At 42.3% G+C, this 18,570-nt stretch overlaps 2 protein-coding genes across 4 annotated transcripts; one reads left to right on the top strand and one right to left on the bottom strand.

The window, feature by feature from the left end:
* Positions 1–1,514: 1,514 nt before the first annotated feature.
* On the bottom strand, positions 1,515–11,334 carry LOC143357927 (serine proteinase stubble). 3 transcript variants are annotated; one of them, XM_076794771.1, is made up of 9 exons: positions 11,328–11,334; positions 9,598–9,675; positions 6,142–6,327; positions 4,299–4,375; positions 3,422–3,522; positions 3,228–3,327; positions 2,471–2,683; positions 2,269–2,382; positions 1,515–2,192 (listed from the first exon to the last, which is right to left on the bottom strand). In XM_076794771.1, exons 2-9 carry the CDS (start codon positions 9,650–9,652, stop codon positions 2,037–2,039), a joined length of 1,002 nt encoding a protein of 333 aa, XP_076650886.1. In that variant the 5' UTR covers positions 9,653–9,675; positions 11,328–11,334; the 3' UTR covers positions 1,515–2,036. The 3 variants fall into 3 exon arrangements, with proteins under 3 accessions (XP_076650886.1, XP_076650975.1, XP_076650798.1); XM_076794860.1 differs by lacking the exons at positions 9,598–9,675; positions 11,328–11,334 and adding an exon at positions 7,529–7,667; XM_076794683.1 differs by lacking the exons at positions 6,142–6,327; positions 9,598–9,675; positions 11,328–11,334 and adding an exon at positions 5,237–5,717.
* Positions 11,335–13,532: 2,198 nt separating this feature from the next.
* LOC143354830 (uncharacterized) lies at positions 13,533–18,541 on the top strand. Its single transcript, XM_076789195.1, has 3 exons — positions 13,533–13,715; positions 14,111–14,238; positions 17,827–18,541. Exons 1-3 carry the CDS (start codon positions 13,673–13,675, stop codon positions 18,298–18,300), a joined length of 645 nt encoding a protein of 214 aa, XP_076645310.1. The 5' UTR covers positions 13,533–13,672; the 3' UTR covers positions 18,301–18,541.
* The last annotated feature ends 29 nt before the right edge of the window (positions 18,542–18,570 follow it).

The following is an 18,570-nucleotide window of genomic DNA, read 5'->3' as shown; positions in this document are numbered from 1 at the left end:
CTCTCTGTTGCAACTTTAGCCACCCTTGGCTGCTCGCCTTTTTTCAGCCCCCACTCTTCCGAGGCACGACTGGCTCTTCGCACTCATCCTCTTCGGAGAACGGCGAGGAACGGCAACGAAAATGGTTCCCCAGACAAGCGTTTAATCTGGCTCTAATTAGCAACTTACCCTGCGCGCCTCCGTTTCAACGTTTCACCTGTTCCCTTCCCGTACTTCCCCTCTTTCTCTGTTACCGTTGCCGTTGCCACCACCTTCACTTCCACCACCACCACTACTACCACCACCACCACCACCACCACCACCGCTACCACTACCACTACCACTACCACCACCACCACCACCGGCGCCACCACCACCACCATCCACCTCCACCTCCACCGCCTCCATCACCACCGCCTCTATCACCACCATCACCGCCAGTATTATACATAGCACGTTCCCTCGTTCGCCCTCTCGTCTTTTCCCTCTCGCACCACGTCGTCTCCCACCTTGTTATCCGCAGCTTCTCTTCCGTCTGTGCACCGACCATCTTTCTTGCACTTTACCCCTTGGCTGCCACCGAGTCTTCGCCAACAGCAAGAGTGGGATTCCATGCTTCTCACAGTCACGGTTACCGGATATCCAATACCCCACCCGTTTGTCCAACCATTCAACCATTCATACAGCCGCAGAGCAACCAACTTGTCTTCTTGACTATCATCGTTGGCCATTATCAACGGTCTTAACTTCGCGCACGCTATAGCAATGCTATTACACCTTTCAATCGATTTTATAAACACTCGCTTACTACCGATTACGAAGTAAACAAAGGAAAATGTGCTATGCGGACCGACACGTTTCAGAACTGAAACTCTTTACGAACGTAATATTGGCTTCGTATCGTATCGTATAAGGTACATACATTCTATGTGCACACTCAATCGTCTCGCATCCGAGTCATTCATCTATTCGCGGATTATATTTACCTCTACGATAAAGTAATTATACCTACAACAATCTGCTCGATTTTATCGCGCGTTCGACGAAAACTCGTTCACCACATTTAATTCGACAAACGTATCATACGTCCCGAGTAGGCATTGTTCGAACTACCGTAGTTCCAACAGTGCCCTGTATTTGACTTTTCTATTCTCTCTAGGTCAAAACACCTATACGATAGATGATCTGCTCTCTTCCTTTCTTCGATTCTCAATATCGCTCAACATTTGAAGTATCCCACCAGTAAGGCCGATTTCTTTCTCTCTTCTTCCTAATTCACTCGAAAATCCGTAAAATATTATTCTATTTACGGTTCTAACGAGTATACACGACATATGCATAGTAAGCTAGCGAACATTCGTGATTACATCGGTTGCCGATAATCGGGGAAATTTTCTTCGATAACGTAGGTACATAACAAAGCAAGTTGTCAATAAAGCGTCTCGATTCATTTTATAAAATTCTTTACTGTAAAATTGTAAATAACACTAAACGACGGTATAATGCAATGCCACAATACCGTTCGTCGGATTTTTTCGTGTCTATGCTAAAATACCTCTTAGAATCTACACAAGTCTAACGAATATCACTCCGACAAAATACCATGTATTATGTATGTCATACCGTATGCGTATATGAGACGATCTTGTTCGCGAGGATACGGCACACATACATCGCGTCGTATACACACGCGTAAGTACGTGTTTCAGCCGTCTACAATTTCAATACACATGTACGCGCATGTACATGTTAGGACGACAAATAGACAACGTCATAGAAAATGTCGATTCGAAAATTCGAACAGATAAATCGTTGCATAGAGGCTATTATATGTATATGCATAATGTAGTATAGTATATGTATAATATAGTATAGTATAGTATAATATAACATAAACCTAATATAACGTAATATACATATAGCGGTAAACTTTGGTAGGCATGTGTACAGATTCGATATGCGTGTTTCATTCTTGCTGAGTCCTAATATTATCTCAAAAAGTGTAGCCTTTTTGTATCGTTCGTCTCCGTATCATTCATCGTAAACGATTGAATTGCCTAACTCATCACCTTGTCGATCCATGGTACGAATTTTTGAATATTCGTATATACGCCGGGTAAGTGTTCGCGACCGCATCCAATGCCCCACGATACAAGACCGATCAGTACGTGTCTTCCCTCGACGGACATGGTCAGCGGACCGCCAGAATCACCCTGTTTCAACATGTATTTATATTTATCGAATGCGATTAACCAATGCGTAGCTCGCGAGAACGCGGGGTTCACGTACCTGGCAAGAATCTCGTCCCCCCTCCTTGTAACCGGCACATAGGAACACATCGTGAATGGTTTCTCGCCTTCCGGCTGCTCTGAACCACCTTTGGCATCTTTCGTTAGGAATCACCTAAAATTCAATCACGTTGAATCAATGGCGAGCCGCCGCGAAGGGGAACGGGTGCGAACACGTGCAAACAGACAGCTTCTCTACATACTTCTACGTCAACTTCTTGAAGTACGTTCGGTACGGAGCTTTGACCGTGCCTGGTCCTACCCCAACCAGCGACGGTTGCGGTGCGTCCAGAAAGTTTCAAATTTTTCGCTGGCAAACACACAGGGACGATGTGTTGTTTGAACGCTACCGTCCTCGACAGTTTTACCAGCGCCACGTCATTCCGAAAATCGCTCGGCGAGTACTGCGGGTGCACCTGTAATTTTCAATGGAAACCGATCGTCGGCGCATTGAGAATGCAACGATTTCTATCAGGATTTCTATATACAGTGAATTCGCGATATATGCCAACAACACGGATCTTGCTAGAGTCGTGCATCGTCCAGGAGACATACCCTACCCGTGTTATGTTTACATTCCTCGGCGTCCGAAGCCTCTCCAGCTTCGGGGCCCTTCACGGGTACACACCGCGGTAGTGGGGATAATTCCACCATGTTTATCATCCAGGCTTTCGTGACATATATAGAGAAATCACTGTATACATTATAGCAGTCCCGTTCAGCTATCGCCCGTGCGTGCAAAGAATTTGGTTTCCTGGGCATAAGCGACTTGGCGGGCAACGAACCGCGCCTCCCCTTTCGATGGTTCAGCCTATGACAATATTTTTCACGCTGACGTCACATTGCCTCAGCTATGCCCGCGATCATCGGCGGGCGCCCTTGCCCGCCGCAAGGCTTGCCGGACGAGACTACATTATACATTTGCGTGATTCGCGGCTCTGAAAGCCGTGGGCCACCTACCTCCTTCCTCTCGATATTAAATTCTTCGTGTAACAAACGTTCCGACGCGTCCCTCACGTCCCATTCGCCGAGACGTACCTTCAAGTTGCTGTTCGGTGTTCTGTGTACGATACAAGCAAACAGAGAAAAAAGTGAATCGTTGGAATGGTCGCGACGCGACGCATGCTCGTCTGGTCGTTAATCGAAATACTAACGTTGCGACGCAATGAGCCGCTGTCACCACCCATCTGTTGTTCAACAAAGCGCCGCCACACGACAATTTCTTCATAAGGAATCCCGACTTGATTATCGCCGCCTAAAATTACAATATTACAGCATACAACGTTGAGGCAATTCGATAAAAGTCTGAACGTTAAAGCCCAATTTATACTACCGTCACAGACACGTAACGTGTCCGACCCGGCAAATATTCTCTAATGCATTTAGATGGAGTTGTTTATGCTGATCGTACCGACACCGCACAGATACGTATTGGCACCGGCCCGACCGCCCAGCATTCTCGTGAAGAATATCTCGAAAAGACTGCTTTACCCATATTTAAAAATAAATGTGCCAAAATTTTTGTATATCTATTCGTATCGTAACCGGTGACATGACCGGCTCTGAAATAAAAGTTATTCTTTGCCAAACTCTGTGCATATAATAGTGAATTCAATATACGAAATGATAAACAAAACAACTTTTAAATGACAATAAAAGAAGTTATTAATTTTTAATCTGTGGCTTAACGGTCACAAACAACCTATCTATTGTTTGTGTACGCTGAGCTACGCCGTTGAAATAACAAACTAAACAGATTTTATATTAGTATAAAATATAAATTATAAAATGACATATTCAATAATAAGTTTCGTTAAATTCATAATCAACGCTTTCAAAAACAAGTTTGTTCCGTTGACGGTACGTGCCGGTTCATGCAGGTCCGTGCCGGTCCGTAACAATACAAGTGTGAACGGCTCCATTTAAAACGCATGTTTCAATGTTTTGTCGTGCCGGTGACGGTTCGTTCCGTTGACGGTACGTCCCAGTCCGTGCCGTATAGTGTAAATTGACCTTAATTCGTACTCTCACCTGCCATGGATGACTACCGAAACTGGAGCTGTGTCCGCCGACTATTCTATTGCTTCTCGTATAAAGTTCGCCGCAACCTGCAAACCATAGAGAACCGAAGATCATTCGGGGAACACTTAACGTTCAATTTCACTTGCTTATACGGATTACGATGTTACACCTATACATGTATAGGTAGAATATAGTATATGTAATATGTACATACATATATGTATATGCATACTGTGTCGAAGATAACGGCGTGTCGCGTACGGTGAATCGTGCCCACGGCCACGGTCGCAAAGAAGAAAGTGACACAAAGACTGTTTCGTCAACAGTATTCGTAGACAATGCCTTTCGCATTCAGGCGCGAAACGAGCGAGCAATAGTAATCGAAGTCGACGACAGCTCTCTCTCTCTCTCTCTCTCTCTCTCTCTCTCTCTCTGCTTCTCTCTTTATTACTCTCTTTCTCTCTTTTTCTCTCTTTTTCTCAGCAGCATCGAGACAAGACGAGAGATCGTTCTTCTCGAGAGGTGCATCGTTGTACCCCCAATTCTGATCTTCCCTATCGCGCGGCGTCTCGCGTCGTTTGTTCGCCTCTCTCCCTGCCTACATCCGTATATTCCAACCCGCACCTCTTGTTCGTTCTACCTACCGCTACCGCTACCGCTACCATGGTGGTATAGTGTCGCGAAAAAGCGTGCAAAGCGACACAGAAAGGGAAAGCAAATACGTTTGTTTCCGGTGCTCGTTAATCGTTCTGCGATATCGTTATGCAGTAATCGTTTGTACTCGTGCTATAGCGTACCATATCGTACGTGTAGTAAACCGCATAGATTCGAGTACGTTCGTGAAGGTATAAAGTGAATTGTTACGAGCAGCTTGCTTTCGAGACGAAATAAACTACGATTGGTGCAACATACGAGTGTTTAGATCTGTGCGACTTGATGCGGATTACCACGATATTTGGAATAATCCACGGAGCTCGTCACGTCCTCGTGCGGCGTATGCAATCCCAATGCATCGGGATAATCGGCCCCGAATTCGTCTTGAGGATAATCGAGCTGCGTCGGATGGTAAAATGTCGGACGGCTCGTGTACGCCGGCCGATTGTGATTCCATGTCTGCGATGATTCATAAATGGTTGTCGGCTTGTTCGCGTTGTCCGCGTGCACGTAGCCGGGGGGTCGGTGTTCGTTCTGACCGGTGTGCATCGGCTTACCCGGCCTTGCCGCGTTCTCGTAGATTTGAACATCATCGTCCATGTACGGATGTTGATGTCCCAAGTTTAGTGAGAGTGCTATACGTTTAAACAACCTCGATTTCACGTATTTTGTTTTGTTTTCTTCAACTCGAATCTCCGCATACGACCCAGTCCGCATGCAGGAGATTCCGCCTAAACAGTTTTGTTCTCATACGCGTACCCATTTTTCGTTCCCCAATTTCCCATTTCCCTTTCCCTTTCCCTTTCTCACTTTTCTCTTTTCTCTTTCCCCCCCTTGGCCCCTTAGCTCCACTCCCCGACCACCGATCCCCGATCACCGATACGCGTTCTCCGTTCCCCTTTCTCTTTCTTTTGCCCCTTTCACTGTCTCCATTTTCCTTCTCCCGTTTTATTTTCGCACACACTCCAGAGGAAGAAAACGCAATCGTTTGTTGTCACCTCGTTACAGGTCGCGAGTTACGTGTTCTTCCCTTTTGCGACATCGAATCTACTTCTCAGAAAATATTTACACGCCGCGCGACTGCCGAGCCACGCGATTTTAATAAGAACGAAAAAAAAAAGGGGAAAAGCTATACCGGATCACGCAGATTTGTAACATTAGAACAACTGAAAAAAGAATGCAATTAGGAAACACTTACTAGCGTTCTGTAGTAACCCGACCGTCGGCCGTGGTACTTTTTCAGGGATATCGTCATCGTCGACGCAACAACTCCAAATTAATCCTCCGGCACATAGATCAATCGGACGGCCGCCACCGAGAACGCAACTGATACTAAGACCACAATCGAAGGTTGCTCCTTTGTACGTGCACGTTTGGGGTATCACTGAAACATAGTATTTGCAGAGGTAGATACGTGTTCCTTTCCTTTTCTGGGCGGACCGGAAACGCAGGGATCCAAGGGACCCAATTACTGCGGGGGTACCAATTACTGTGCATATATTAATTATATACTTATTTTTAAAGCATAGTAAATATTTAAAAAGGCAACTGATTTGTTAACTGATTTTACTGACACAAATTTAATATCTCTTTTTTAATATTCATTATGCTTTAAAAATAAATATAATTAATATAGGCACAGTAATTAGGACCACCACAGTAATTGGGTCCCTTCCGCTAGTGCCTAAGTCTAATTCGTCTGGCCACGCCGGAATCTTTCATAGGCAGATTTCCCATAAGAGTAAAACATTTTGAATTTCGTCCAACTGGAAAGTTTTCAAAATATTTTGAGAGGTGCATCTCATGTAATAACATTCCTCGTTAGCAAACAACTTCGACAGCAACAAATAAATTATAATATCTCCGTTCGCTTACGAAAGACGTGTTCCAGGGTACCCAAATAAATCAGCCGCACATTTATTATTTGGTCGATGGCCCTGCACCTCAAAAAATGATTGATCTTCGCATGTAGGTACCCATGCATATAATAATTTGTGTTTCGTGTTTTGTGTTTCGTGTCTCGTGTTACGCCACGCTACATTGCATCGTGTGCTGTTGTGTTTGGCTCTACACTATGCCGTATACATCGTCGTATTGCGTTGCGGTGTATTGCTGTCTTTCGGTCTGTTTGTTGAGATAAATGCCCGACTGCTTTCGTTTCGAACCATGGTTTCATAAGTGAAATCCTTAACAGAACGTATAATGACGAGATCGTGCAGGAGAATCAAATACGAAGGAATAATGCTATTTTTTTTCAATGTGTCGGATAATGCTGGAACGCGATAAATCTCTCAATATAAAGTTGTAAATTTGTCTATCATCTGTTGCATCTTGTCTACAGTCTTCCGTCTACCGTCTATCAGCTACCATCTACCGTTTGTCGACAACCGTTCGCCGTTCACCGTTCACCGTCAACCGTCCACTGTACACAGTTCACTGTCCACCGTCCACCGTTTTTTGTCCTATATTTGATATTTTGTCTGGCGTACGGTTACGTTTTAAGGCATATTATTAAATATATTGTATACTAAACTTGAAAATTGAAAGAAACTATCGGTTATTAATGTCATATATTGAAAACGTACTTCTACCCAATATATCCATTATGCTGTTCTGAAGATCATTATTATTGCCACGATGATCCCCCGTATAATTTCGTTTCTTTCTAAGAGCCTCGACAAGAATGGTACCCTGTTGCTGGCTGTTAAATTTTCGCCTTCTTCCTTGTCGATAGCTGTTCGCTAGCAACGTCTCGAAATCGCCTTTGATCCCTCGCTTCTTCAGCTGATCGATAAATATTTCCAAGTTATTACCATCGTCGTGGTTTTGTCCATTTCCTTCTCTCGGTTGCGGCGCGTTTGTCTCGCCAGATAGTAAATCATGATTTTCATGGAAATCGTCGTCGGATTCGATCATAGGTTCCCTACCGTCAACTCGTTTCGTTCGACTCGCATACTCCGCTAATGACGCCGCGTTCCCGTGCGAACTTCTGACATTCGAGTAAGTTGACGCGCGCAAAGATTGATTTTTAAGCCCGGAAACGATATTTCGAGATTTCTCGGTAATCTCACAATTCTCCTTCCATAGTTGGTTCCGTATTAAATCGGAGCACTTCGCTGCATCGATCTCTTGGACAGAGACGATGCCACTGTCTTTCCTTCTTTCGACCAACTTGACGGAAGCTCGACTGTTCCCTAATCTTTTCACTTCTCTAGGTTTTCTTACGCTCAGTCGTCGACCATTTTGTACACGCAAGTTTGCCGATGTATGTTTCTCGAATTGATCGAATCGCACATTGTCAACTGCGAACAGCGTAAAGTTTTCGACCCGTCTGTCTTCCAATGGCAATTTGGTCGCGTGCAATTTCGAAAACAAGTCGTATATCGACAGTGGCGACATAGGCGACATAGGCGACACAGAGGATATAGACGATGCAGGAGATAAAACTGAACGATCGTAATTTACAGCAGCATCGTAGTCATCGTATGCATCGTAATTGAATGCATCAGTGATCGTAATTAAGAACATGCACGCGGTGACGATGACTTTCATGATCCAACTTCTAAAATTATTCGAATGAATGACGTTGAAGCGAACGAATCGTTGCAACTAGTACCATAACTATTCCCAAGTCGGTTTTCGTTTTTAAACCGTACAACTTCATTGAAAATCACATTTGCTCGTTCGTTATCATGCTAAACAGATTCGCGACGATCCTAGAGAAATATCGAGCAATCCGTGCCGTTGTCATTTTATCTCTGTTCGATCGATTCGATCGGTCCGATCGAACGATGCGATCGATTTGATCGAACACCGCGTAAACCACCGTTCGTGCGGCGAGGACGACGTGCGCACAGAGCGACGGTCCAAGTCGGCTGGCAGGTGAAACGATTAATAAAAAATTATCGTACAAAATCCACTTTATTGTCGCAGTTCCAAGCGAACGGTCTTAGTCATTTGAACTAACACGCATTGAAGTATTTCACTGACTGACGAGTCTCAACCGGCATCCAGAGAGGTGTTGCGTTCGCGGCTTTCACCGCATCAGCTTTCCCATCGCAACAACGGCGCGTCTTCCCTGACATTGGCTCCCCACTTCTCTCTTCTTCACTCTCTTCTGCTTTCTTTTCTTTTCTTTTCTTTTCTTTCGCTCGCTCCATCCTACACCCTCACACTCTCTCTCCGTCTTCCTCTACTCCTTTCTTTCTTTCCTTCTTTCGAATTGAGTCTACCGCAGTGGCTTCTATCGTTGTTTTGCGCTCGTCGCGTCCGGTTCGATTAGGTACAATTGATCGTGAAAAGTGTACAAATCACAAATAATTTACCAAACGTTCCCACCGATATTTCAATCGCCAAGTCGGCAACGAGCGAAATGACAAAATCAACCTTTTTCACGTCGCAATGAACTAATTGATTGATCAACACCGACAAGTTTAATAGGAAAAGTTTTTTAATTCCTCCGCTTTGGAAAATCTTGAACGGACAATAATTAGAGATGCGAATGACAGAGACGACGATCGAACGACTAAAATAAGAATTGACGGACGGTAGACTGATAGCTGCCTCCTCGGAGGAAAGATATTGACGCTTACTAACGATAAGTACTATTTCTACTGTTGACATTTTCGTTGGGATACTATCGTACGAAACTTACGACCGAGCTCGTCGAAAAATCTCATCTGTCCTTCCGCGTCGACTTCATTTTCCATCGTTGGTTCCTCGTCGGCTAAATCTAAAATCGAAACGAGTAATTGCATTAGCGAGTGGTACGTGCAGGTAGAACGGGATAACGGGTTATACAGTTTCGCAAAAATATTTGCATCGTATATATGTTTGTATGTATCTCACGATATCTACGATACTTAAAAAGCTTGACGTGAACGAGCCCGTCGTTTTCCCTTCGATTAGTGAACTCACCAAAGCTCCCTAAATACCGATCATTCTTCCTTTCAGCGGCACAAGAATACAAGCCAACGAGGAGCAAGCTGAAAAGCGAGCGTGCAAACGAGCTCATCTCTTTTCTGTTTCGACGATGATCTACACCGGTGAACGGTGACTCGACTGTCGTTGTTGCCGTTCTTCTTCGATTTAATACAACCGTACAGAACACTAAAAACTTTGTAGTGATTCTTTGATCTTCTTCTTCGATCGATCGTTCCTTCTTTCCGCCTTCCTTTCTCCACTCTTTTCGAAATGTCCGATTCAACGATATCGATCGAGAAATTGCCGCGACTCGCCTACATTTGTTGGCGGCTTATTACAATAGAACAATTTAACCGGTGTAAAGTCTGGCCGATGAAGCATCGTCGTGCTCTTCGACCCACCGCGTCCTCAACGAATCAAAAAGTGAATATTCTTCTCAAATCAAAAGCGGCCACGCATGCCTGCCACGGTTATCACTCGTTCTATGCTCTACGTTCTACGTCCTATGTTCTACGTATTACGTTCGACTAATGCAGTATGGTGACTACTGTCATATGTTCGCGAAACAACCGTCAATCGGAAATAGAGAAACTAAGAAAACGTACAGCTTTCTTCCCTGTTTTGTCGATTTCACTATGACCCGTGGACAAGAAGGTATCGAGAACGTCCGAAAAATTGTCCCGTCGATTTGATTTCCGAACTTGCTCCCCCGTAACGCGTTGTACCGTAAGTGCTCGCGAAGCGTGGCGAAGGCGTCCAAACGTAGTGTGGTCCGGTGGAAAAGTGGGTCGTAAAACCAGGCCACCGAGACAAGTGGCACACCGTCTCTCTCCGCGTGGTTACCTCGTAACTCGTTCCCGGTTCTCTTCTTCCCGCGAGCGAGCACGCTGATCCACGCTACCGTACCGCTAGCATCGCACCTTTGGTTATTAGTGAAAGTTATCTGGTAACTTTCGACTTTGACAATGATTATTGTCGTATTCGCCGAAATACTCGGCTACCGTTGACCAGTGCCATCCTATCCTATCGTATCGAATACTATCCTATACTATCCTATACTATCCTGTTCTAATCCTATCTCATCGTATCCTTCCTTTTTTTTTTCTACCGAGCTTCCCAAATTCAAAATTTAAAGTGAACCATGGTCGACTTTTGATTCGCTATTAACACGCCGCACTTTACCCATTCAATCCTTCTCTTCGCGCGAAAACTTCCCCACCAATTCGTAGTCGAGACAACGTTATAACGCTTGTAAAACGAAAAATTCCTTTGTCAAAGTAGCACATCTTGTTGGACTCATGACGGTATCACGATCAAATTTATAACGATAATATTACTTTGTTATTTGTTGCACAAAACCTCGAGCAAACCATGAAATCATCGCGACACGCGATCGACTACTGATGAGGAACGGAAATACAGCATCCAAAGACTGCTCTTACCAAGCTGTCTTCTTCATACCTTCTCTTTATCCTTTCCCCTCCAATACCGTTGTTCGGTCATTCGCTCCCCCCCCCCATCCTCTCTCACTCTCTCTCCCTCCCTCTCACCCTCTCACGCTTTGAAACACAAAGTTTCTTAATTCTGATTAAAAGCAAATTCTCGGAGACACAGAAATAGATGTAACAATCAATGCGTTTTCGTAGCTTGATTACGTATGTGGATTACCTGTGAAAATAAATACCGAAAAGATAAACACGAAACCTCCGAAAAATGTTCAAACGTAAAAATTCCTTTTGTACATGTATCTACAGAGACCAAATAGCCGGTACAAGCACCCTCTTTCAAGCCCTCGTATATGAATTCTAAACTGTGAGAAAATTGCTAACTCAAAGCGCGATCTTATTTGTTCGTAACACTATCTCGAAAACTGTTCTAAAAGAAATATAGTTGCTACTCTCGGGAACACCTGGTGTAGGTGTTCTCGCTATCTGTTGGGGGGGGGGGGGGGGAGAAAAAGCTGCGTAGAGTCCTGGAAACAGACAGAAAAACACAGGGATATTAACAATAAACCTAGAAACTTGACCTTTTCAAACTTCTGTGTACAATTTCGTATATACAACATTATCACATCGCTATTTATCTTTACGACTTTTCCTAAAGTATGTATGCAATGTATTTTTCAGTATTTATTTCTCGTTTTATTTTGTTTTTTTTTTCAAGAAATATATGTAGCCAATATATATATATATATTGCGGCCGGTCAATTTGACCGCACGAGATAATATGGTACTTAAATAGCTCTTCTATTTTAATAGCTCTTCTAAACCTAAACAATCAGTATAAAAGTAAAGCTATTCTCAATGTGGCATGGCCAAGTCAAAAGACTGTTTCATGGCAAATACATCCAAACCGCAAAGGTGGACGACTCAGTACAATTTTGTAAATCGAGGAGAGAGCATCGCAGTATTTTTTATATAATTTCAATTATATAAAAATAAATTTGTATCGTCATTTTATGGAAGTTGTTCGTCTACTAATTCATTCAGCAACAAATTGACTATTACCTACGTTTAATTATATTAACAATAACTTTTTTTAAGGATCGGTAATTTGGTCGAGCACGGTAGGAATAGGTATAAAGAATTGCCGGTAGGTTTAATGTTAAAATCCATTCGTTCAACTTTAACGATTCGTTAAATCAAATAATTATTTCGTATGTTTGCAAATGAAATGTTGTAAAACCTCTGTGGATTCTACAATTTGTCTTTAACGATTTTTAAATAATATTTTAAATGATAAAGTTTAATTGATCAAATGTGTTGGTACTCGCATCCTCTCCTTGGCGAAGTCGGACACGTTGTCTTCCGATCTCGTGATCAGGGGTACAGAGGTGGGGGAGGGGGTGCCCCTTGGATTCCTCGATTGAGCCGCGACCCGATGCCACACCACAGTCGCCTGATAATCAAGAGACAATCTTTTCGGTTAATTTTATTGGATTCCTCGACGATCCGTAATTATCTTCGATAATTCTATGAAATGACCTTTGGGGAAACATTTGATGATTGGCAGCCCCGTTACGTTCCAAAATATAACGGGCCCGGCTAGAACAGAGAACTCGGAACGACTTTCCATAGCGTAATCGAAACTATGGATCGATAACGATCAATTAATACATTAGATTTACCTGTGTAATATCCAGAACCGTCGAACGCTTAATTATCTCGAGAATGTTTGCTCACAACGATACTGTTATTACGATCCGAACACGATCATTGCCAAGGCGCGCGATTCAACTTCGTGCGCAGATCCTGAGCGCAGACGGCATGAACGCTCACGGCGCATAGCACATGGCGGCGTCGTTTATGTTGCGGTGGCGGGTGTGCGAACTAATTTTCTTTACGCCCAATACCCGTTATGTATAAGACAAGGACAGAAAGACAACGCTAGTGCCACCTATTTTTTTGCGCGCATTCTAAACCCCTGATACTAATCACGAAAACATGATAAGCAAGGAGGCGTCCGACAAGAACTGATTTATGTAATTGTAGCAAAGAGAGAAGGATAGACATAGGCTTTCTCGCTCATCCGTCAACTCGATGAAAAACTACGCCTCTCGATTCGATAACAGGCGAAGACTCGTTGCGCGCCATCCATGAGCAAACGGTGAAGTGATTTACCAGCCGTTACCTCTACGAGTTTACGCGTTTTCCCAGGGATGGTGCCACTAGCGAAATGCTCATGATGCGCACAGTCCTTTTGCGTTTGATATTTGATATCGGTATTCGCATTGTATCTTATGTCAACACTCGATACTAAATATATATATGCATCATATATTTTATATTTTTACATGTATGTGAAGAATGAAAACCGTAGAGGGAAAAGTTGTTGCTTTAGGGTCCCAAGGTGAGTCTCCGATCGAGTCTTCGATTGTTACTTTTGTTTTGTTTTGTTCTCCCTATTTACATTTCACTCCGTGTATATTCATGTGCTTGAAAACACGAAACTTTCGCGAACATATTTTTTTATTATGTTCCTGAGATTGTTCTCATCTTTCGAGTTTATATCTTTAACTTTGTATGCTCGTGTCGCGTTTCGCGACTACTTACAATTTGATATGTACTTAGGTTAAGTTACTGTTTTTAATTGGTATGCGAGTGCACACATACGCATCCGCACACATATACACACACGACACATGCGTCAAAGTTGATCAGAACATATACATATACCTATACATTAGAATCTATGCATAACTGTGCTATCGCTAGCGTCGACTGCAGGACTCATTAATTTTTCAGGTGTTGGAAAAACAAGTATGATCATTCGTTTCATCAGGAAAATTCTGTGCGAACAAGTGCATCCGACAGTAGGCGCGCATTTTTTTACATGCACCATGAACGTGGAAAATACAAGAGTAGTGTTGAAGGTATAATGTTGCTCAAATTAAGGGGGGTGGCACGGATTTGGCCTTGATTGTCACGCTATGGTCTTCGAACGGTCAGTAGGGAAAACTAATTGTGGAATCGTTAAAATTTTCTGTGTGGAACTACGTCGCCTCTACGACGTATCGTTAACAAAGATTGAGTAGTAGCGGAAGAGAGAAACGAAAATTGAGAGAAAAAGCTAGCGTGACGTTACGAGATGCGTAGTGAAACGTGCAAGGGTCAGAAATTTTTCAAACTGACGCTTCAATATTGCAATGAACAGTTTATAAATGGTCAATTGTCTTTCCTAAAGGTTCAATCTAGGTCTGTTCAGAGGCCAAAATGTGAATTTTTACCTCATCGTGGAGTAATTTGCAATATTCGGCAGCATACATATCGTACATACGTAAACCTGTACCATCGATCTGCATTATCGACCGTATTCTATCGCAACGTACAGTGTTTGCCGCTGAAAGACCGTGGCGCTAGTAAGCGGAACCGCGAAATGGTGCCTTTTTTCTAGACATTTTACGCCTTAAATAAGTAAGTAATCAATTAAAAATGCATACCACCGTGTTTGTACATGTCTTTGCTACGTCTGTCCAGAGCCTTTTTTTCGATACGAACACTAAATCTCTCGAAATTAAGAGAATATCTCTGCCGCGGCCATCTTGTGACGTCATACTTGCTTCAGAAAGCCAGTTTTCTGCCGAATATTACAAATTACTCCACGATGAGGTAGACATTCGCAATTTGGGCTCTGAACGGACATAGATTGGACTTTTAGGAAACATAAGTGACCACTTTTAAACTGCTCGTTGTAATATTGAAGCGTCAATCTGTCAAGATTTTTATCCTTGCATACGTATATCGATTTCAAACCGTGCCAGCCCCCTTAAAACGCCAAAGCAATCGTGTGAATAGATTTCGAATAAACTGTTATTCTTTTCTCGATCGATTCTTTACGTTACATGTTCTTTTCGACAGACAACGGACGCTCGCGCAAAAGCACAAGCACACATACTTACACGTATACGCACACCCATCCGCGAATCTCGTTCGATTACACTGTCCAACAAAATTAAACTTTTTTCGAGTTTTGCAATACCTGTTGGGTGATTCTTATACACTTTGTCATCCTAAAACCGAATCTGAAAGTAGAATTGCTCCATCACGCAACGTTTTCGAAAAATTTTGGTTTTTGTAAAAATGCCCGATTTTGATACGAAACGACGTGTCACGCAAAAACTAAACACGCGAGAAAGTTCAAATTTGAGTCAAGAGATAGAGGGGACTCTCCTCTACATATTCATATAGTCAATTATATTTTTATGTACTTCCTAATAGTTGTAAATGGTTGTTAAAGTTTGAAAATGTGCCGACGCGGGTACTTTGTACGCTCTATTTTTGTATTTATGTGAAAAATCCTTTATCTAGCAGGAATTTACTATACAGGAATGCATTCTACAGACATTTCTGGTAAAGAAACCATTCACGAAAAGTATTTGGTTCCCTTAATGTACGAGAAGGATCAGAAAATGTTAATTGACAGCGTGTGCGCGACGCGTTCGCGCCAGACGGCCATTGCAGCCTTTTCGCGACTCGCCAGGGCCGTCGCTATGCGTAGTCGACGTTGGTACCACTCAAGTATGTCTTTGCTTACTATGCTTAATTAAATACATTTTTTTTGTCTTTTTGGGTGCCAATCATTACAAAAGATTATAAAAATACGAGTTATATTCACATTTCATTGTGGAAATGCTTAATAAAGAAAATTGACCGCAGCAATGCGGTGACTGGAAAATTTTATTTTCAGTAATTGTTGTCTTATTTTTGTAATTGTAATACCAATGGACATTCATGATTCTTCCGATTAAAATAAGTCCAAACACTATGTAAATGGGACTATTTTTATCGATTTTATTGATCGAAGTAAATAATTAAGACATAGATCGCTCTATATTAAATCGATAAAATCTCGCGGAAGTGTATAAATCAGCCGGACTGTTTTTGTTATATTCATGACGAAATTATTTTAAAATCAAAACAAGTAATACAATTCCAGCATTAATCTTTCATCAAGATATTTCAACAATGAAAAACGTTACAAAGGAAAAGACTTATGTGCGGATGCTTGCTGATTACTGCTGGACACATATTATTGAAAATCGGGATACCAGGAACAAACGTCAAGCAAGGCGGAAACATTTTTAATTTGTTTACATCAGAAATAGGTAAGTTTTTGTATTCAATTTTCTTTATTAAGCATTTCCACAATGAAATGTGAATATAACTCGTATTTTTATAATCTTTTGTAATGATTGGCACCCAAAAAGACAAAAAAAAATGTATTTAATTAAGCATAGTAAGCAAAGACATACTTGAGTGGTACCAACGTCGACTACGCATAGCGACGGCCCTGGCGAGTCGCGAAAAGGCTGCAATGGCCGTCTGGCGCGAACGCGTCGCGCACACGCTGTCAATTAACATTTTCTGATCCTTCTCGTACATTAAGGGAACCAAATACTTTTCGTGAATGGTTTCTTTACCAGAAATGTCTGTAGAATGCATTCCTGTATAGTAAATTCCTGCTAGATAAAGGATTTTTCACATAAATACAAAAATAGAGCGTACAAAGTACCCGCGTCGGCACATTTTCAAACTTTAACAACCATTTACAACTATTAGGAAGTACATAAAAATATAATTGACTATATGAATATGTAGAGGAGAGTCCCCTCTATCTCTTGACTCAAATTTGAACTTTCTCGCGTGTTTAGTTTTTGCGTGACACGTCGTTTCGTATCAAAATCGGGCATTTTTACAAAAACCAATATTTTTCGAAAACGTTGCGTGATAGAGCAATTCTGCGTTCGGATTTGGTTTTAGAATGACAAAGTGTATAAGAATCACCCAACAGGTATTGCAAAATTTTTTTGGTGTTGGACAGTGTTATCACAATTTGATCTCTTGTATTATTTGTAAGCAGGACTGATCCAGATACCGCGAATCCTAGAACATTTCAAGCAAACGTTTTTATTGGAAACGTTATATACAGGTTAAGGGACCCTATTACTGTGGGGGTACCGATTACTGTGCCTGTATTAATTATACTTATTTTTAAAGCATAATGAATATTAATCCCTTGCGCTACGATTTATTTTACGGTTTCAGTGATTGAAACTTTTTTGTAATTTGTAATTTCCTAAAAAACGGAAAAAATTTATATCTACTGTATGCCTATACGTTCTTCAATAGCTGTATATTAACAATGCTAAAATAGAATTTTATTTCGGTTTAAAGGAAATGAATAACATACATATTTATTAGACTCTGTTCAGAATCTTCATCACGAGTATGACTCGATATAAATATAACATATATATTAACTGATGTTACTGAAAAAATTTAGTATCTCTATTTTAATATTCATTATGCTCTAAAAATAAGTATAATTAATACAGACACAGTAATCCGTACTCCCACAGTAATTGGGTACCTTACCCTACTTGTACCTGTTGATAGAGAGATTGAAATCGATGAATCCATGGGGCGATCCTATCGGTAAAGTGCAATCGCATCGGTTACAGGTGTGGGACACGGCGGGACAAGAGAAATTCAGATCGATGGCACCGATGTATTATCGGAACGCGAACGCCGCATTGTTGGTGTTTGATCTGACTCGATACGACACGTTCACAGCGGTTAAGGACTGGGTAACCGAACTTCGTAAGAACGTCGAGGAGAGCATCGTAATGGTCGTGATCGGAAATAAATCAGATTTGAAGGAGCAACGGGAAGTCGACGCCGAGGAGGGACGAGCGTACGCGACGAAAATCGGCGCGGGTTACCACGAGACATCCGTGGTGCTGGACGACGGAATCGAAAACGTGTTTCTTGATGTCGGCAGGGGACTTCTTAGATTATCGTCGACCGAAGCGACGAATTCAGTTGGGCCTGATAACACCGGCATGCCGGTTACAGTGATCGACGAGGAAGCGCACGCGGGGCGAAACATCAGTATCGTTCATGAGGAATTCCAAAAACCGCGCACATGTTGTTAACCCTTGCCTCGCGTTTCCCTGTAACACTCTGCGGTGCCTCCAATCCGACTCACCCATCTTATGGTCGGACATAGTATTCTTCAGAACTTCCACCTTTTGCGCACGAGAATCGTACGACAAAATCGACTGTGTCTTCCACTAATCGTGCCTATTTTCTACGGAAAAAAAGAAGAGAAAAATATGGAATGGGAAAATACCCAATAATTTTTATATATTTTCAATAAAAGCGTAAAACATTCGATACGTTCGACGTTGTACATATAAATCAGC

This window comes from Halictus rubicundus, chromosome 1 (assembly GCF_050948215.1).
Source record: "Halictus rubicundus isolate RS-2024b chromosome 1, iyHalRubi1_principal, whole genome shotgun sequence".
Taxonomy (NCBI): domain Eukaryota; kingdom Metazoa; phylum Arthropoda; class Insecta; order Hymenoptera; family Halictidae; genus Halictus; species Halictus rubicundus.
This window is presented reverse-complemented; position numbering and strand designations above follow the sequence as displayed.